The sequence below is a fragment of the Lemur catta genome, chromosome 8 (genome assembly GCF_020740605.2).
Source record: "Lemur catta isolate mLemCat1 chromosome 8, mLemCat1.pri, whole genome shotgun sequence".
Lineage (NCBI taxonomy): Eukaryota > Metazoa > Chordata > Mammalia > Primates > Lemuridae > Lemur > Lemur catta.
Window position 1 is genome coordinate 85,210,862 of NC_059135.1, and position 22,213 is coordinate 85,233,074.

General features: G+C 36.9%; 1 protein-coding gene across 2 annotated transcripts in view; it reads right to left on the minus strand.

Annotated features, from left to right (window-relative positions):
* The window catches only part of CCNT2 (cyclin T2), a 43,115-nt gene extending 22,546 nt beyond the window's left edge, over positions 1-20,569 (minus strand). For both annotated transcript variants that reach the window (XM_045560118.1, XM_045560117.1), the window contains exons 1-2: positions 20,387-20,569; positions 19,501-19,582 (exon numbers count right to left, since the gene is read on the minus strand). In XM_045560118.1, coding sequence (XP_045416074.1) covers positions 19,501-19,582; positions 20,387-20,544 — 240 coding nt within the window. In that variant the 5' untranslated portion in view covers positions 20,545-20,569. The remainder of the gene's footprint in view (positions 1-19,500; positions 19,583-20,386) is intronic.
* Between the last annotated feature and the right edge of the window lie 1,644 nt (positions 20,570-22,213).

A 22,213-nucleotide genomic window follows, 5' to 3' on the forward strand; every position in this document is an offset into this window, starting at 1 on the left:
TCACTAATAACTTAGTTTAAATATGCATATTTAAACCCAAATAATTGTTTAAGATGACATTAAAACAAGAACTTGTTACCCCAGTCTATAAAATATTTTCCTTGTTTTGCAAGTAGAACAGCAAAAGGGAAAAGGGAAAAGACTTACACTAAAAATGCTACACAAGAAAGTTTAAATAATATTATTTTGTGCATTGTGGAGGCAAAAATATAAAAAATAACTCAAGCAAAATGATGCCATAGCTTTAAAAAAAAGATGAAAAGTGGGCAAAGTATATCCACTATACTCCCTCTTTTTAAGCCAAAGAGTCACCACTTTGTGTTCTAAATCAAGTAATGATTCATTACGTGGCTAACAGCTACACTATCCTGTTTAAGGGACAGAAAAAGGATCAGGGCAAAATAAAGAGAAGAGGATTCTGAACATGAAACTGCTAGCTAGTATCTCTATTATTTCACTACAGCAATAACAAAAGCAGCCATAAAACTAGGGTATAAACACGCAATATGAATCAATACACTAGAAACCTTGCCAATTGGAGATCCAGAAATTAGCATTTTTTTTTGGTTTAGTAAGTTAGGTCCTTGGGATAGAAGTATAAGAACACAGTACCACAAAGACGTTAACTAAGACAGACAAAACATCAATTTTGAATAAATATTTATCCGTTAGTAATAAACCAAATAATTGCTGACTTGGAAAATAGGCATATTTAAACTCAAATAATCTTTTACGATTACATACAAGAAAATTCTCATGAAAGGTAGTTTCTAAATGTCAAGATTCAAGTACCTATTTTTCAAAAAACGAATGCTTGAGCCTCATTATATCTTGGGGGTCATCAATCACCACACAGAAACAATGGGAAACAGGAGGAAGACAAACATGTCACCACAGGATTTGGGTGGTTGTTAACACAAAGAGAAAATTTCTGATACAAGAAGGCGGACCCTTTCCCCTGAGAGCTTTTAAAACCTAACATGAAATTTAATCACTGGATCTGAAAGGGATCTTCTTTGACCCAACTGCATTTGCAGATGACTTTAAAAGATTTTCACCCTGCTGTATAAAAACTTACAAAATCAAGTCAGTATGGTTCCCAACAACCAGAAATAATGTTACCTTAAAAGGACCGAATAATTTCTACTTATTTCCTCTTTGTAAAATTAAAATTATAACAATGAAAAGATCAGAAAATTAAGAATGCTTAAAAGAGTAGCTTAGTATGGAAGCAGCTTGAACATAGAATTATTCATTTGTGTTCCCACTACCTAGCACTGTATGACTGCCATTCAATGTTTGCTGAATGAATGAGATGTGCATTAATATACAAAGGCACCAATATTAAATTCAAAGCATTCCAAATGCCACAATAAAAATCCAAGAGCCAATGCTGACATAAGAAATTCAAGAAACACCCAATAAAATGAAGACACTCAGTTTCCCACAATCTCTCATTTATTATCTAGATCAAGTCTAAGAGAGCAATGGCTAATCCAGCCTTCAAATGCTAAAACTATGTATCAGAGTGAAGCAACACAAGTTCAAGCCATAAGTCAAATTAGACTGAATTTAATCCTTAAAATTCTTTCCTAACTGTCAGAATTTTTTACCTGCCTAAAAGGTACTTATAGAAGTCTCCAATTAACTTTCTTGGTAAAATCTCACAGGGATTCCCAGTCACAGCTCCATCCTCTTCAAACTTTTAGTAGTAGTGGTAACCGTAAGCCTCAATATCAAGAAATACTTTTAAACTACACAGCTTTTCTCCTTAGAAGATAATCTCAAAGGAAACAAAGAACACGTCCTAATGATTCTAAAATTCTATAAATAATTTAAAAATTAAGTATCCAGGGAGCCAAGCAGTGATCTTCATGGTAGATTCCTGGTTTATTTACCCCCACTCCTCACAGTAGTCTTTCTGTTCCCCCTAAGCAGGGCTCAACTCTCACTCTCCTCTAGCACAACACTAATATTCAACACTCTTCCAAAGTTCCTAGTGAAATCCACTAACTCCATTTATATTTCCTCCTCTATAGCCCGCAAACATTTTACTTCATTAGGGCTGTAAAAACAAAACAAAACAAAGAAAATACCTTTTCAGATAAATACTTTGTGAATATCCAGGTGAGACTTTAATTTTAAGGCTAAGGAAATTGATCAAACTAGATACAACTGCTTTTTGTGTGGAAGGCTGATTATGTTGTGTGGCTTAAAAAAATTCCAAATGTTTTGGATAACACAAATACTACTGGTTGGTCTGTAGCTTTTAAAGGAGAGCATACTTTTGAAGTCACCAAACATTCATTGTCATATGTAAGCTTGGTCCAAAGCCAAAGAATTCATACCAGTACCATAGGAGGAATACAGATAGTTTGGTTTGAGTGACCAAACAATCACAAACTGAGATTCAGTTCACTGGGGTCAGGGACCATACACTATTTTTGTGTTCCGGACTCTTTTAATCAACTTTCTCAAATTACTATAACTAAAGGGAAGAAAAGTAGAGGGAAACTGATTCTTAAATAGTGTCTATAGTCTGTCACTCTAGCAGATGTGTAACTATTTCAAGGGAATGTAACATTCACAAAACAAGATAGATTTCTACAGAAAAATACCACACAAAAATCATAGAGGGGGGAAGTAGAGGTAATGAAGCCAGCTGTAGCACAGTAGTCACACTGCCTCAGTGGAATCCTGGCTCTGTTATCTGACTAGCCTAGGCAAATTACTTATTTCTTTCTGGCTGAGTTTCCGCATCTGTAAAATGAGAGAAATAGCACCTGCTTATAAAGCTGTTGTGAGGATTAAATGAACCAATATATATGTAAAGCACTTAAAAAGTGCCCCACAGCAATATGACTCAAATATTATTGCTACTATGTTGAAAAATTAAAACAACTGTATACTGTTAGTGTTGATCTTAAATTTTAAAAGTGATTTAACACGCTTATTTTAAAAATTCCCTTTTCTTGCATACCTTCTTCCTTCCATGGTTACACTCAAATTTTTAAAGGTTCTGCTACAGTCCTAAGCATATTCAAACCTTGAAACTATAATATGATACCTGACATTACTCCCATGATTTATACCTGTATTCCTTTCTTCCCTTCTCCTTTTCTATTGCTTCATGTTTCCATTCCTACCTCTTGATCTGACACCCTTCCTTCTCCATTTTTTTCTCCTCCTGTCCATTCCTGGCTGCTTTCTCCCTCTCTGCTCACGATCCCCTTACTGCTGACATTCTTCACTCTCTGCTGCTGGCTTCAACTTTAACAAGTGGAGGCAAGGTCAGGCAGAATTAACAAAAAACGTGGGTAATTTCTAAGTCATCAAAGATGGCTGTATCAATCAGTTTCAAGTGAATCATTCTGGTAGTTACTCTTTCAACAATTAATCTTGCACATACACTATACGCACATTTGTATTTAAGAACTATCTATAGCTGATTACTCTTCAATCTTAAATCTCCTAATCCAGAAAAGCTCTAATAGTACCAAAGACAAGGCTTCCAAGTTTGCTTTTTATTTGCTAATAGATTATCAACAGGCTCATTCTAATCTGTTCTTGTGTTTCATCATTAGATCCTATAGGCTAGTGAAACCATTTCTCTCCTGTCCCTTAACTGCCCCAAAGATGTCCCCACCCAGCCCCCCCTAAGACCAGGATCACTATTTTCAGCGCCTTCAAAAGGCTTCATTAATACATATCCAGTAAGCTCTAGTTATTATAGATCAAAATTTGGGAATTACTTGCTAAGGCTATAGTTTAGGGAAAGTGGTAATGGTATAACCTCAGTAAAAGCTCACAGAAAGAAGGTCTTAGAATAAAAAAAGGAAATAGTAGAACTTAGATGTGAGTGAACACAAGGGAGGTACAGCCCACAAGGAAGAAAGTGGAGTAAGTCAAAACACCCATTTGTTAATAGGAAATTATCAATTTAAAAAGTCTTCAGGCTGCATGTTATTTGGGACACCTAATTACATTTGAAAGATAGCTAGCTTAATAAAGGCTGAAAAATACTATTCAGCCTAAATACTATAAAGTAGTATTCAGTATTGTTGAAAAGCAGTACTGACTATGAGAATAAGGCTCGATTTCCATACAGTAACTACATTACGTTTAAACAACATAATGAATATGCTTAACATAATCTGGCATTTAAAAAATTATTGGGAAGTACTTGGGCATCATGAATGTTTCTAAAATGAAAAAAAAAATCAACTTAGAGTTTAAAGCATACTTAGCATTTCACAGTTAAGCCTCTATTTTCCCTTAAATAGACATAGCTCCTACCAGCCCACAATAAATACCCAAAAACACTATTCTCACTACCAGCTACTTGGGAGGCTGAGGCAGGAGGATCACTTGAGCCCATGAGCTTGAGGACAGTGTGGGCAAAATAGTGAGACCCTGTCTCTTAAGAAAAAAAAAAAAAAAAACACCAAAAATTTTCATATAGCATTGTGAAACAAGAACATTAACATTTCATAGGTATTCAAATATACTACACAATCTTACAAAAGGCCACTATTCCTTCAGACAGATTATTGTGAAGATGGCAGTACTCCCCAAATTTGTTTATGGATTAAACACAATTCCTATAAAAATCTCAGCTTCCTTCTTTTTGCAGAAACTGACCAGTGGATTCTACAATTCATATGGAAATACCAGGGACCCAGAATAGCTAAAACAATCTTGAAAAAGACTCATACTTCTTGAATTCAAAGCTTACTACAAAGTGACAGTAATGGACACTATGTGTTACTGGCATAAGGGCAGACAGATAGATCATGGAATAGAATCAAGAGTTCAGAAATGAACCCCTATGTTCATGATCAACTGATTTGCAACAAGAGTGCCAAGACAACTCAGTGGGAGAAAGAATGGTCTTTTGACAAATGGTGCTGGAACAACTGTTTATCTACATTTAACAAAATGAAAGTCAAATCCCTTCTTTATATCTCACACAAAAGCTAACTCAAAATGGATCACAGATCTAAATGTAAGGGCTAAACCTATAAAACTCTTACAAGAACACAAGCGACAAAAGAAAAGTATTAGTAAATTGGATGTTTGTGCTGCAAATAATACCATCAAGAATGTAAAAAGTTCAGCACCACAGAGTGGGAGACACCATTCCCACTTCACACACACTAAGAAGGCTATATAATAAAAAAGGGCAATTGTAAGTGTTGGAGAAGATGAGGCAATACTAGAACCCTCATACTTGCTTGTAAGAAGGCAAAATGGCTACTCTGAAAAACAGTTTGGTAGTTCCTTAAAATGTTTTTAAAGAGCTGTCTAAGAATTATTGGACTCTAGGGGGATGGGCAAGGTACAAAAGCAATTTATGTAACCAGACTGTACCCCCATAATATTCTGAAATAAATTTTAAAGAAAGAAAGAATTATTGGAATCTAGAGTTGCCATACAACCCAGCAATTCCACACTCAGGTATATATGCCCAAAAGAAATGAAAATTTATGTCCATACAAATGCTATATACATGGAATGTTCATAGCAGCATTACTGATAATAGCCAACAAGTGGAACCAACACAAATGTCCATCAACTGATAAGCAGACAAATAAAAGGAGGTACAGCCACATGATGAATGGAATATTACTCTGCACTTAAAGGGAATGAAGTACTAATATATTCTACACCATGGATGGACCTTGAAAACATTATGGTACATGAAAGACCATATACTGCATGATTCCATTTATATGAAATGTCCAGAATAGGCCAAGCTAAGGAGATAGAAAATAACTTAGTGGTTGCCCAGGGCTGGAAAGGGAAGAGGGAGTGGTGAACTGCTAATGGGTGCAGATTTCTTTTTGTGGCGATGGTTGTACCACTCCATAAATATACCCATTGAATTATGCATTTTAAATGGGTGAATTTTATGGTATGTGAATTATATCTCAATAAAGATTTTTTAAAAGGAGCTAATGCATATACACACCAACAAAGGAAATTTCAAGGAAACCAAACGCCTAATCATAGCATAACAAAATACTGACAACACACATCTTAACCAAGTATTATATAACTTTACTACATTTGTTAATTTAAAAGTAACAAAGTTTCATCTTCAGAATATCCATTTCTTAAATAGCAAGTGACTTCTGACATTTAAATTATGAAATTTTAAAAAATTCTAAAAAATAGGCCAGGCATGGTGGTTCATGCCTGTAATCCTAGCACTCTGGGAGGTTGAGGTAGGAAGATTGCTTGAGGTCAAGAGTTTGAGACCAGCCTGAGCAAGAGCAAGACCTGTCTCTATTAAAAATTTCAAAATGAGCCAGGTGCGATGGTGCACACCTGCAGTCCCAGCAGGAGGATCACTTGAGCCCAAGGGTTTGAGACTGCAGTGAGCTATGATCACACCACCACACTCTAGCCCAGGCAACAGAGTAAGGTGCTGTCCCCACCCCCCAAAAATACAAAAACAGCCACATGCAATTATTTCAGTAAACCATGAATTTGCTTGTTTGACTAATAAAAATAATTTCAATAGATGTTTAAAACTACATAGAACCATATCATCAATTCAAATAGATACTCATATTAATCATTCAGAACACCAATCACTGAGCTACAGTAATACAAAATACCTAAAACACCTACCTTGGGATGTGGGCTTGGAAAAATCTGATATCCTCTCTAAGTCATTGCACCATTTAAAGACTGACGCCAAATTCTCAGAATTTCCTCTCCCTACCCTCTGAGCTATTTCTTTTTAAGCAGGCAACTATATCAATTTTCATTATTTTCAGATTCCTGATCAGAAAAGAATCATCTTTCCCATTTTTTTCAACTTCTAAATGAACCCTTAGTTTAAAAGTACTTTGAATGAACACGTTTGCCTACAGAACAAATTACTATAGTGTGAACCCCAATAGTACATTTTTATTTGTTGACGGATACAAATGTCTATAGCTCAAACCGTCACTGTCAAATACAACATAATGCAAGTCACAAATATAATTAAAATTTCCAGTAAATTAGAAAATAAACAGGAATTCATGTTAATGTATTTTACTTATCCCAGTAACATATAATCAATATAAAAGTATTAGGTGACATTTTATATTTTCCCTATAAAATTTATATTTTATACTAATATCATACCTCAATTCAGATGCTAATATTTCAAAGTGAAATGTAATCTTACCATACCAAAAGTTTTGTTTAATGGGAAATTATTTCACATTGCTTATTTATTACAATGCAGTTCCTCAGCACACTAGCTATATTTCAAGTGCTCAGTGGCCACTTTTAGTTAGTAGGTATCACAATAGCACAGGTTTAAACCCATAGGTGGCATTCTGAAGAGAATTAAGCAGATGAAAATGTATTAAATGTTTACAGGTATTACAGAATAGCTCAGATTGATCATTGTTCTCAGCAATTTAACATTAGACATTCAAGCTTAAAGTAAATTATTCAGTATTTTCTTTACTCTCCCATTAGAATATATGTCCCTTAGGGAAATCACTATTTATGTTTTACTTATTTGTAAGAAAATAAATCCTGTCTCTGCATACAGCTTTTCACATTATTAGGAACTTAATATTTATGGAATATGGTCCTACTGTCATGTAAATATACAACATATTGCCACTAAGTTCAAGACATTAAAGCCATCAACTTCATATTTAAAAATTTTAACACTGAACAAGTACGTGAACGTCTGTCTATAGCCCTCATTCATTTCTTTTCCTATGTCAGCTTCGAATAATTTACAGAAAAACTTCACATTAATTTCCTTAAATATGGTCATATAAAGAGTACTCAGTATGCCAGTTTTACAACCAGAACTTAACTTATTTAAGTGTAAAATATTAGGTAAATACCCCAAAATATCATAAGGCGGTAAGGTGGTTTCCATCATTTTCCCTAATCCCTAGAATGTGTATATGTGTGTGTGTGTGTGTGTGTGTGTGTGTGTGTGTGTGTAATCCCTAGAATATGTATACATGTTTATAATAGAATGTATAGTGATCTAATTTGATTTTCACCTAAATTACCTTAACCAATTTTATGTACTAAAAATGAAACTCCTGTTCTAAAATGGCCTTGAAAGTAAAATCAGTCTTACTTTACACTGAGATATTTGTGTACCTTGGCCAATACAAACACTCAACAGATATTTGTTAATGCAAAAAATCTATTTTATCTGTAGACCTGACTCAGTTTAGAACCTGCTACAGTTTAAATGTGCCCTGGGCTTGCTGGAGTGAGTTCACACTTTTGCCCTTCCTTGATGACTCAACAAGGCCACCACAGAAGTATATAAACTATCAAGACTAAAAACATACATTAAAAAAAAGAAAAACATACACACATCTGTGTGTGCAGAGAAAAGGTGTAAATTATATATTCTATAATCATTCAATTTTGACAAAAATTAGGCTGCTTCAGGAAGACCTCATAAAGACTTGCATTAACACTCACGATACTCAATTAGTCAAAATCCCTGTAATTAGGCAGGTACAAGTGACATGTTTCCAAATAACCTTTAAAGCTTTTTGGGAAATTTTCTAGTTGTTTTTAGAATCAATTTGAGAAAATCAAGAATACCATACATGCTTTGTAATGCCTATCAATAAATGAACTCTCCCAGATAGATTATCCTCCTCATTTAACAGAATAAACTTCACGTGACTTAATTATTCCTTAAAAAAAAAATCAACTTCATTTTCCTAGAAGTACTTATTAAGTATACTTACTCACTTACTTTTTATTTATTTATTTATTTATTTATTTATTTATTTATTTATTTATTTATTTATTTATTTATTTATTTATTTTGAGATAGAGTCTCACTCTGTTGCCTGGGCTAGAGTGCTGTGGCGTCAGCCTAGCTCACAGCAACCTCTAACTCCTGGCTCAAGCAATCCTCCTGCCTCAGCCTCCTGAGTAGCTGGGACTAGAGGCGCATGCTCACTCTTGCTCAGGCTGGTCTTGAACTCCTGACCTCAAGGGATCCTACTGCTTTGGCCTCCCAGAGTGCTAGGATTATAGGCATGAGCCACCACACTCCGCCTATCAAGTATACTTAAATGATAGCCTACTGTAGTACCATTGTAAATTAGTGTATTATCTCCTAAAGTAAATGAAGATAAACTTTTAATGACCTACCTGAAGAAATCTGAGATGATGGTGGCAGAGGTGATACCCAAATCCCCACAGAAAAATAGAGCAACAAGACAGCAAAACCAAAACCCCATGGATATTTACAACCAAATCACATGAACAGGCTATTCCTAGGAAATCCAGAATACAAATGGGTGAGGACAAAACAGGCTACTATGTAGCCACAGAACCTAGCATCTGTGCAACAAGAAGCAAAGGGAGGCAACGGGGCATGTGCTGGACCCAATAACAGAAGAACCTCAGAAGAGCCAACAGGCATTCATTGGAAATCATGGCTGAGTCAATTTGAGAATGGCAGCCCAAACTGGGAGTTTTGCCCATCCAGTAAGGAGCTGGATGCAAGAGGCCAAGAGTGAGGCTTAAAGGATTGAAGTTAACTTCTATGACCTTTTGAAATTGATCTGCCAAGGTTCTCTTCCAGGACTTCATATTGAAGAGAAACCTCTAGAAGCAAAAGCACAATTGGCAGGATAGGGACAAGGGAAAAAGAGGATTAAAATGTTGAGGGGAACAGAGCCAGGAAACCTCAGAAAGCAAGCTACCACATTTCTGAACATTACTTGAAAATAACAGAAAAGGGAACTCTGTCAAATTGGAAAAGCTACTCTGAAGCACATCCCCCGTCAAGTTCAGGAAAGCTAATCTTTCACAAAAATAAGTAGCTGAAGAGAATTAATACAAAGATACTGTAAGACAAAACTACAGGAGTTGTGCCTAAAGCAACAAAATCATACTATAAAGAATTGCTTAAAAAAATCAACAAATGGTGCTGAGGAAACTGGATATTCACATACAAAAAGAATGAAGTTTGAACCTTACCTTACACCATATATAAAAATTAACTCAAAAAGGATCAAAGACCTAAAAAGAAAACACAGAGGAAGAACTTCATGACACTGGATTTGGCAATGATTTCTTGGATGTCACCAAAGCACAGGCAACAAAAAGAAAAAATAGACTGGACTTAATCAAATTTAATAAAGTTTGTACATCAAAAAAGGAAAATGACCGCCCAAAGAATGTGAGAAAACATTTACAAATCACACATTTGATACGAAATTTGATATCCAGAATATGTAAAGAACTATAACTCAACAAAAAAACCAAGCAACTCAAAAAATGGACAAAAGACTTAAACAGATTTTTCTCTAAAGGAGATAAATGGCTAACAAGCATATGAAAAGATGTCAACATCAGTAATAATCAGGGAAATGCAAATCAAAACCACGAGATACCACTTCACGCAAGTTAGGACAGCCACTATCCAAAACAAAACAAACAAAAAAACAAACATAAAACACCCCCAAAACCACCAAACCCCACAAGTTTTAGCAGGATGTGTGGGAACTGGAACCGTTGTGCACTGATGATGAGAATGTAAAATGTTGTAGCCACTGTGGAAAATATGGTTAGGTTCCCCCCCAAATTAAAAATACATTTATCATGTGTGTACAGCAATTCTACTTCTGGGTACATACTCAAAAGAATTGAAAGCCAGGCCTCTCAAACAGGTATTTGTACATGCATAGTCACAGCAGCATTATTCACAATAGCCAAAAGGCAGAAACAACTCAAGTGTCCATTAAAGGATGAACAGATAAAATGTGGTATACACAATGAAGTTATTATTCAGGCTTAAAAAGGAAGGAAATTCTCACACATACTACAACATAGATGAACTTTGAAAACATCATGCTAAATGAAATAAGCCAGACACAAAAAGACAAATATTGTATGATTCCACTTACAAGAATAGTCAAAGTCAGGAACTAAGAAAACAGAATGGTGGTTGCAAGGGCTGGGAGGGAAGGAGGAATGAGGAGTTGTTTAATGGACAGAGTTTCAATTTGGGAAGATGAAAAAGTTCTAGAAATGGATAGTGATGATGTTTGCACAGCAATATGAATGTACGTAATGCTACTGAACTATACACTTAAAAAGGTAAATTTAAGCTATGTGTATTTTATCACACAAAAAAAATTAAAACTGTAACATATTTCTAAACTAATGGACATTAACAATTCAAAACATGAAATACAAGTAAAGATGATTTGAAAATATTTGTCAAATGAGCACACCACCCACTTGAGTATATCAACCCAGAACAACCAATATCAAGATGTATTATAGTATAGATTACTGGATTTTAAATCCTTTGGCCACTTAAAACAAAAACAAATTAAAGAAAATTACACCACCACCAAACAGCCAACAATGCTTTATGCCAGAAAAAAAAAAATAGTTACAAGGAAAGAAAGCATAGCTAAGAATTTTATATACACAAAACTGGCCTTCAGTATAAAGGCACAAACTACTGACAACATTTAAGGATTCAGAGAATATTGTTTCCATGATCTTCAGAAGAATTTCAGGCAATTGAAATGAACAGACTTCAATGTAAGCACTGGTAGTGAGCAATAAACATATAATTACTCGAGAACTAGGATTAAATGACAATTAAAAGGGAGAGTTATGTAACTGCTATTTAAGATAATATAGACAGAGCACAACTTCTACAAATCAGAAGTGAGGGGAAGAGCAAAGCAAAAACACTTAAATGTTCTTGGTAATTATGGTGGTAGTAGTATTGTTATTCTGAGACTTATTTGTGAAATGTGGGATGAAGTTAATGAAGGATTATGGAATATTCAAATTCTATTATCCCACATTCTTGAGAAGGGGGATTTTTGGTGTGAAAGAAAGGTGACTGAGATGTAATGCAAAAGAGGTTGAATTTAAAAAGCCTGTTTTTCAATCAGAATGAACTCATGAGGTATTTTAAATATATATTTAAAATAAAGGTATAAGACAACAACAGTTAACATATGTATATTTCACATGATATACTTAGTATGAAAATAAAGAACACTTAACATATCAATATGCATGGTGAATATATATATATTTACTACACTATATATTTCCTAGCTGTGTTAATTGAAGATGCCTAGAAACAGTGACCAACATAGTAACAACGGGCAACACTAGTGCCCAGGTTGTGGTCTTGAAATACCTTTTCCTATTAAAAGAAAGCAACTTTTCTTAAAGAAATGGCCAATTCCAGCTCTGAAATTTTCTGAGGCTGAAAATTTACAAGATGGGACTGGAATATGCTGTCATAACAGAGAAAAAGCTATCCAAGATTACTGGGGTCTAGAGTTACCATATGATCCAGCAGTTCTACTCCTGGGTAGAAACTCAAGAAAGACCAAAACACACGTCCACACAAAAACTTGTACATGAACATTCATAGCAGCAATATTCATATTCACCTTGGTTGCCCATGTGGCTTGTGTGCAAGATTAAAATCACCAGAACAGAATTTCTCAAATCACTGACGTAGTGTGCATTCATTAATCACATCCTTCCCAAACACTTCGTTGATAATTTGAGCTGTCTATGTTGCACTGGCTCCATGACGGAACTCATATTCAAAAATAACAAATTTTTGACTTATCCATGGTTTCACAAAAATTGCTCAAAAAAATATTGAAAGAAATCACAAGCCAAAATGTGCATTTGCAAGACTGAGAATGCACTTTCACAATAAAAATGAAACAAGTGTCAAAGCGAAATGTCAGAGATATCAACCCTCAAACTTAGTACTTAACACACAAGAAAAAAAAATTTCCCTGGGGCCACGGTGTTTTAATAAAACAAAACAATCTTTTCTTTCTAATTTGTTATTTTTTTTTGTTTTCTGTGTGCAAGTTACATGTAACCCAACTCATGTTTTTAGAATTAAACTGTCAATATAATTGTAACAACAAGAACATCAACAAGTAAGACTTTCACGAACCAGCTGCAGTTTTGCTTCACCGGACTCCAGGCCTGAGTTAAATGCAACTCACACGGCAGTCAATGTGTTAAGGAAATCAGACATTTCATATTTAATAACCTAATATTTCTTGTCTTAGGTGGTTGTCTGCATTATAACAATTCATGGCCGGGTGCGGTGGCTCACGCCTGTAATCCTAGCACTCTGGGAGGCCAAGGCGGGTGGATCACTCGAGGTCAGGAGTTCAAGACCAGCCTGAGCAAGAGCAAGACCTCGTCTCTACTACAAATAGAAAGAAATTATCTGGCCAACTAAAAATATATATATAGAAAAAATTAGCTGGGCATGGTGGCGCATGCCTGTAGTCCCAGCTACAGGCAGTAGGATCGCTTAAGCCGAGGAGTTTGAGGTTGCTGTGAGCTAGGCTGACGCCACAGCACTCACTCTAGCCTGGGCAACAAAGCGAGACTGTCTCAAAAACAAAAAAAACAAAAACAAAAAAACAATTCATTAAGCCATACATTAGTTTGATGGTTTTATGTATTTGTTTTATTTTATAGAAGACAAAAATCTCATATACTATAGCACTAAAAACAAACAAACAAACAAACAAACAAACAAAATCTCCCCAAACCAGGATATAAATCAGACCCAAAGGTAAGATCAGAGACAGAAATTCAGAAATGGAAAAGAGTTCTCAGGGGAATGCTTTATGAAGGAATTGCAACTTCAGCTGAGTCTTAAAACTTGACAGAGCGTAGTCATGAGGAAAGCAGAGAAAGCACCCTGAAGGAAAAACAGGGACACAGAATGCATAAATGCTAAAACTGATGTATTGCTGACAGAGGAACTTGAGATCTATAAAGAGGACCTCACTGGGGCACTACAGTATTTCCAGGTAATATTAATGGATTTTGAGCATAAGATTATCCTTGGATTGTTTTATTAAATTAAAAGGCAGCAGGAGAAGTCAGCAACAATATAAACATCAACTTAGATTTTTTCAAGACACTTTCATTTAGAAGATAAAGAATAAAACACATACTGATTTGACTCCTGTAAAACATAAACAGAGTATAACAACAGATTGATATGCACAGGAGAAAAGGCAAAATTTAAACCAATGATTGTCAACTTTACCAGGCATCAGTATCACCTGGGAAGCTTGTTAAGGTAAAGAACCCCAAGCTCCACCACAAATATTCTGATTACATAAGTTTAAGACACAGCTCAGTAAAGCATATTTTTAACAAGCATCCTAATAATTTTCATGTAGGTAGTTGGTGAATCACACTCATTTAGCACATTATGATGTGCTTATTACTTTCAATGAGAAATTTCAGGGCTACGAAGACAGTCCTAGTAAAAGCTAGTTGAGGTAGGCACAGTGATAACTACATGAGCTACGGAGTCTCGATCTGGGTGTAATTTTTGTTTTCATCACTTTGTTGCTGTGTGACTTCAGATAAGGTATTTAACTTTTATGATTCTTATCGTTCTTATCTGGATGAAAAAAGAGGATATCGACCTCCAATACATGTTTGAGAACCACATATCAAAATAAACCTAAAGATTAAAAATACCAAAATTCTTCCCATAAAATCATGAAATAAACATAGCTGGACATCACTCTCTAGATAAGCATAAAGGTAATGAAATAAAGCAAAGCACAGGCTGTTAGATTTGATTAACAAACACTTTTCAATGTCAAAAAGCCATTTAAAAAAAACTAGAAAAATAATTACCAACATGATACGAGAAATTTATAACAAGCTCAAACAAAAGGGTAAAACCCCCACATTATTAGCTCACAGAAAGGCACCATTTATTGACAAACTAAATTTGAACTGTAAATTTTAGGAATACCAAAAAGTGTCCCCAGAGCCCTCAATTTACAAAAGATACAAACTTAACCTTTGTTTTTAAGAAGGTCCTTGGAGAATTACAGATGAATAGGTGATTTCTTACTAGAAGAGATGAAATTCACCACTCAAAATACAGTGGAGGTAATATCACCTTAGTATTCCCTCTGCCTAGAGCCTTCTTCACTCACTTAACTTCTTAGGTTAATCTAGGGTTTCTTAATCTTAGCACTAAGGACATTTTGGACCAGATAATTTTTTATTCGGGAGCGGGGTGGGAAACTGTCCTGTGCATTGCAGGATGCTCAGCAGCATTTCTGGCTTCTACCCTCTAGATGCTAGTAGCACCCCACATTAAGTTGTGACCACCAAAAATGACCCTAGTTGAGAATCACCTGTCTAAGCTATACCAGGGGTAGGATAACTGCAGCCTCAAGGCCACGAGGCCCTCTACATCACTAAGTGAGGCCCTTCGACCGAACCAAACGTCACAGAACAAATCCCTTTTATACCTGTGTTCTATCCTAAAAATTACTTCCCCACAACTAGCTATACCTACCCCCAACTAGGCCAAATCCAATTCTGTATGTTCCCATAATGCTGTGTGCTACATCTAAGGTTAAATTAAAAAAACCACTTTTGTGTGCTGAAAAAGATATACATATGCTTGCACATGCAAAAAACATTTCTGAAAGGGTACACAAAAACTGTTAACAGGAGGTGCTATAGAGCAGGGGTGAGGGCTTAGACTCTTGGATGGAAGGTTTATAACCTCTTTTCTACAGTTTTCATTTATCATGTGCCTACACAGGTTAAGCATTCCTTATCCAAAAATGCTTGGGATCAGAAGTGTTTTAGATTTCTTTGGATTTTGGAATATTTGCATTTCCAGTTGAGCATCCTAAATCTGAAAATTCAAAACGCTACAATGAGCATTTCCTCTGGGTATTATGTCAGTGTTCAGTAAGTTTCAGACTTTGGAGCATTTCAGATTTTCAGATTTGGAATGCTCAACCTAAGTTTTCAATAATAAAACATTTTAAATGTACCTATGTGGGGAGGATACATACAGAGGGAAATGTAGAAAGAGTCACTCAACAGACCTGTGAACAAGATTACATCCATTCTACTGACAAATATTAGTTCGATATCTTTTCTATGTGAGACTCTTTTCTAGGCACTAGTGATAACCGTGAATGAAACAAACAAAAAACCCCCAAATAAACAAAAACCAAAAAAATCCCTTGCCTTTACAGTGCAATAGGTAACTTCTATTAGCCAAAGAACAGGAAACATGGGCATTTCTCCAGACAGACAAAGAATGGCCTTCCTCCAAATCATTTACATCTTTATTGGAGGAGAAAGGAATGAAAAAAGAGTATCTTCAAATTTTCAAACATCAATTGAGAAAGATTTTATAAAGGACGTAAGCAAAAGATGACAATCAAATTTTAGCACAAGCAAATAGCACCGACTCTTGAACAACAGGGCTCTGAACTACACGTGGCTTTTCTTTTCCCCAACCAAAATTGGATGGAAAGTACAGTATTCACAGGATGTGACACCAGTGGATATGGAGGGCTGACTTTTCATATAGGTGGGTTCCGTAGGGCCGAATGCTGGGCATGAGTATGTATGGATTTGGTATCTTCAGGGGTCCTGAAACCAATCCCCAGAGGATACCAAAGGATGACAGTAAATACAAGTTTGCTTATGAGTAGCAGTTGACCAGTCTAACTCACATGTATAAAACGAAACTCAGAAATGACACAGATGATGTATTCTTAAAAGTCATTATAGTCACTTAAGATCATTAATCCTCAGTCCTGCCTCCTTAACTTACCAGGTACACTTGGGCCCTTACACAGAACTACAGTACATCTGAATCTTCCACATTATATGTAGTTCTGATTTCTAGAGCTCAAGAAAGAGGCAATGGAACTAAGGAAAGTAAAGAGAAGACTAAAAAGACCAAGTAAATTGAAGACGTGCCATGAGAACAGACCATAATCAACAAAAATACTTAGAAAAGAGTGTGCTCTTTACAATGTAATCTTAGAAGAATTAATCAGACTTGGACTTGGTCTAAGAAAGAAATGCATCATAAACTTAGACTATCCAAAGTGATGAACAGAGTTTCTAAGAGAAACTGGGTCAATATTTACAGTAAGATTGACACTGGGGTGGATGTTCTCCCTCAGTATATACCTTAGAGGCACTGTTGGCCACAGGGCTTTTATACTTTACTAGATTTATTTTGAGCTTGATCCAGCAAGGTCATTCTTTAGTCACTAATCCCATCACATAAACCTCACTGCAACCAGTGAACAAAGGGTAGATTTATCTAATTAAGCTACATATAAAAGCCATTTACTGCTGATAGCTATTCAACTCTCTGCAAATCTGACACAAGAACTCAATGACTAGAGACAGTTTCTGGGTCCCTATACATGCTGATACTGATTTTATTCTTAAACACACAGCACTTTAGCTTTAGGGTTTTTTTTTTTTAAACTTTTAAATTTGTCAATGTGGGAAAATAAAGTGACAAACATTTAAAAAATATTTTAATATGATTAATGCATAATATTTATTACAAAACTAGATATAGTGTGTCACTAGCATCTTAACATTTAAGCTTGTTATTCCGTAGGGTTTAATTTGCTGAATGGTGCTCAGTTTACTTTGTAGTGAAGATTTGTGCTTTTCTTGTTTATTATGACATTGCAGTATAACCCTATAAGAAAAATTTTTCCAGTGATGTGGGAGAATATGAACTTAAGAGCGACTCACATTCCATTTGAGACTTACCCCCTTCACCCTAAAAGAATAGGGGGCAAAAAAAAAAAAAAAGAGTGAGGCTGTGCAATTGATGCAAGTGCACCAACACAAATGTAAACCTCATAGCAAAGGTAAAAAAGACAATAGTTAGATATGAAGGGTACAATACTGTTTCTCAAAACAGAAATTAACACCAGGTTTCAATTATCCCGTTAATAACGGCTCCGTGTAAAATGCTGAAGTCTACCTTCATACACATGTAAGACACTAAGGAGGATAATAAATACTAATACTCTGGCCTTTACACTGAATGATGACATTTAAATAAAATAATGAAAACTAGAATGCCAAGGACTTCAGCTTTACCAGTCAATTTAAAGTCGTGAATTTTGGCTTTAAGCAAAATATTTGTTTTAAATAAGCACATCAACCAGGACATAAAGACAAATTACAAAAGAGGGAGGTCCTCCCCACAAAGTAGTGAAGACTTGTGGTGAGATCATTTACTGAAAGTAGGAAAGTAAGCCTGATTCAGCAAATGGGACATATGTAGCCATGTAAAGAATTTCCAGAGCTATTTTGACTTGTAATTTCTACCAGCATTATCCATGGCTATGTAAGGAATGCCACATTTATATCAGTGTTCACTAGTTCACTACTACCTTCGGAGAAAATTCAAATAAAAATTTAATTCCCTTAATCTAAATGTTACCACCAATAGTGTCCTTTCTCTTCCTTAACACTATCGTGGACCTAAGTGTTATGCACAAGAAATAAGAAACTAGAAACAACAGAGCAAGAATGACACAGATTTAAAAGAGGAAGAGTAGAAGCAAGAGGGAATGCAACAGACCAAATATACATTAAAACATACAGGTCAAGACAAACCTATAATGCCAAAAATCAGACTTAACAATCAGAAAAGACTAAAGTAGGAATCAATCTACACCATAAAGCTTTTCCTTCCATTTCAAAAATAGTACTCTAAGGACCTTTTCTAAGACTGTTTTCTTAGCAAATAAGGTCCTAATGACTATCCACAAATAGCAGAAAAGTCTTCTTTGGTCCCTTTTTCTACACACACCTTTCAGAATAACACTCTAAAAACAACTGTGATAAAGCAATATGAAATGTTCTTTAATAGATCCAACAACACAGTATACATGTTACTCTGAATAGATACCAGACTGTCTTTTGTAACTTAAAAATTTCAACAAAATGCCATTATTCTATTTGTCAATATTTATGAGTTATATTCGAAATCAGTACCTTAGTGTTTAAGTGTAAATTTTACATCAAAACTAATAATATAAACATACTTCTGAGAGTATATTTGAAGCAAGAGGTGATGTTTCAATCATCAAAAATTTAAGGACACAATTAATCCTACTATGTTATAAACAGAAATGTCTGACATCTTAAATTATTAGGTTAGCAAATGAAATGTATCTGTTGAACAGCTAGCTCTTTCAAAAGAATGTCACAAATTAATCCCAATTCACAATATTTGAAACAAACACAATTAAGATGTATCATAGAACTAGGCTTGCCCAAATTACACTGTACATTACTACTGAAATTATTCAAATATTAAGTATAAAACTTAAGTGAAGAAAACTGAGGTAATAGCTCTGTAAAGAAAGAAATGTTTTTTAAATGTATTTTTTAGCTTAAAAAGCCTGGCAGAGCCTAACTAAACAGTGCCTTACAGTTTAACTTCTCATAAATAAAAAAAAAAAACACCCCACAAAAACCCGCATCTGAAGCAAAATATTTATCAGGTAATTTACTTTTACTGTTAACACAGAACACTAAATCTAACAGTGCAATCAATGACCAACCAACTTTTCTGCATATCGATTTACTTTAAAATTCGGTAGCAGTAAAAACATACAATAAAATACTACTTACATTTCTGTTGAATTTGGTGAAAGAATGGTGCATATAAAACCTGTGCATATAAACAATCGCAGTGTTTATTGTAAGCTGAGAGCTGGAATGTAATATTTAGGAAATATCTGAGAAAAACAAGATGTCATTTCCAAAACAATTTTGATGGAAAATTCCCAGGTTCTTTTCCAATGCCTCTCACTCAAAATCAAATCAAAACCTGAAAATAAACAAATAAATGCCTGCGGAGGGTGGAGGGGAAGAATAGGCTCCAAGCCAAATAAGCAGGAATAATAACAACTGCTGAGCATTTGAATAATACTGCTGTTGAGAGCCCTGGAACTAAGTATTAATGCCTACGACTAAACTCAAGACCAAACAGTTGAAACGCACGCGCGCGCGCACACACCCATACAAAACCACGCCAAGAACATAAAGACCTCCAGTGCGCTCCCAAGGTACAGGAGAACCGCCATCAAGCCGGCGAGAAGCGCGGGGAAAGGCTGCGAACACTTAAGCCTTTCATTATCTCTAACCCTCCTACCTCTCAACCCGATCGCGGACAGGGAAAAGTCGAAGAAGACGCCCCTTTTCTGCAATAATCCCTAAGATTCCCCTCTCACCCGGGAGGCACTCCCATCCCCCGCCGCCACCACGCGCGCCAGAAACAAATTACACAACGCAGCCTCCTGGCCAGCATTCCTGGTCTCCATTCTCCTCCTTCCCTCCTCCTCTACTTCGCTGGCCCCTCGCGGGCGCCCGAGCCCAAGCCTTCCTCCCTTTACGGCGTGGCCAAGGCCCAGCAAAGGCCGAGGCGGCGGCGCCATTTTTGCGGGGCACCAGGCCGGGCGACCGGGCTAGGGAGGCAGGGCGTGAGCGGCGGAGGGCCAAGAATAGGAAAGGATACACATTAAGACGCTGTCCCATGTCCTGGATGAGGTTGGCCGCCTGCTGGCGGTACGAGAGCTCTTTGTCCGCCTCCACTCCGCAGCGGCGGCTCGGCGTGTTCTCCAGCTGTTCTCGAGTAAAGAACCAGCGAGAAGAACCTCCACGGCCCGACGCCATGACACTTCCTCCTCCGCCCGCTCCCTTACCCACCCCCCGCCCCTCCCGGCTCGCGGACTCCCCGCCAAGGCGCGCGACCCCGCCCCACTCTGCTCGCCGTAGGCCACGCACCGCCCCTTTTCTCCCCTCGCCGCCGCCCGTGCGCGTGCGCGGGAGCCGCCCTACCGGCTCGCCCCAGTCTTTTGCTTTCTTTTTCCTGCTCCCCGCCTCGCTCTCGCGCACAGGACCAGAATGCTCCGCGCCGCTTGTCATAGGGAGGCGCCGAAGGTGGGTGGTTGTCTGGGAAGGAAAAGGTCGGCGCAGTGCATGCCGGGTGCAAGGTTGGTGGGGCGATGGGGCGGGAGGAGAGGAGGGCAGGGCTGGATCGGGTTGGGTGGAGAGGGAGGGGGTCGGGCGTCTGCGCTGTGTGGTCTGGGCGTGGGCTGTGAAGGCCTGGCTCGTTCTCTCTGGGACAGGAGTCTGTTGGCCCTTTAAAGAGAAAAACACCTTTCCCTGTCGCGGCCTCACGCCACAGCCTCCATTTTTCTTTCGGATTGGTGCGCGCAGTGTCGCAGGGTGACCATTGCGAACAGCCCTCGCCCCACAGGCGACTCTGGGAAGGAGCGTGCTGGGAAAGAGTGCATAGACGATAACGCTCCACGTTTGTCTGCGCCTGGATGCTTCCCCCCCCTTTCATTATCTTTGTTGAATCCAAGACCACGCAGGCCATGGGTTTATCTTTTATAGTTCTTTGCCAAACGTTATCCAGTTAGTAACTGGGGGAACTGAATATCTAAACTACATCTTGAGTCCAGAGTGTTTTTAAACCGCGCTATGGTTTCTGCGAGAAAAGATTGGGGGAGAAACACATAATACAAAAGGAACTGAGTAAACATTTTATCTTTAGTATTTGATAACAGTAGAATCCCACGCACCTGTTAATTAATCCCTGCACTTGTTAAAATGCCACAGAGCTTTATTTGGAGTTGGAGTCTGGCTCTGAGAGAATAAAGTTTCTGATTATAAAGTTGAACTATTTGCCAAAGGCAACAGAGTACAGTCAAGGTTACTTCTAATAGGCAAGCGATGTCACTTTTAAGTGAGTTGTCGATTAAAGCTCCAGTTTATTGTCATTGTTTTGGGGCTCCTGGGCTCTGCATATTGCTGTATGTTGGTGCTGCCTGCCGCCATTGCACTAGAATACTGGTTTGCTTATAGTAGGCTGTCATCGTGAACAGTTTCATAAATAATTTGATTTCTTACCTGCCTTATAATTTCCAAGGTAGATTGATTTAAAGCAACGTTTAGATGTCCAACGCTGATTTATGATAAAAACTCAGTGAACTAGGAATAAAGAACTCCAACTTGGTAAAGAGCATTTACAGACAACTTACAGGTAATATCATAATCTTTCCCCTTAAGATCTGGGACAAGGCAAGGATGTCCCCTCTTGCCACTCTTTTCAACATTGTACTCGATGTCCTAGCTAATATAATAGGAAAAGGAAGTAAAAACTGTGTAGATTGGAAAGAAAGAAAACTCTTCACAGATAACATAATTGTTTATGTAGAACATCCCAAAGAAATAATAAATCCTTCTACAACTAATCCGCAATGATAGCAAGATTTTAGGATACAGTTAATATACAAAAGTCAATTGCTTTGCTGTATACCAACAATGAACAATTGGA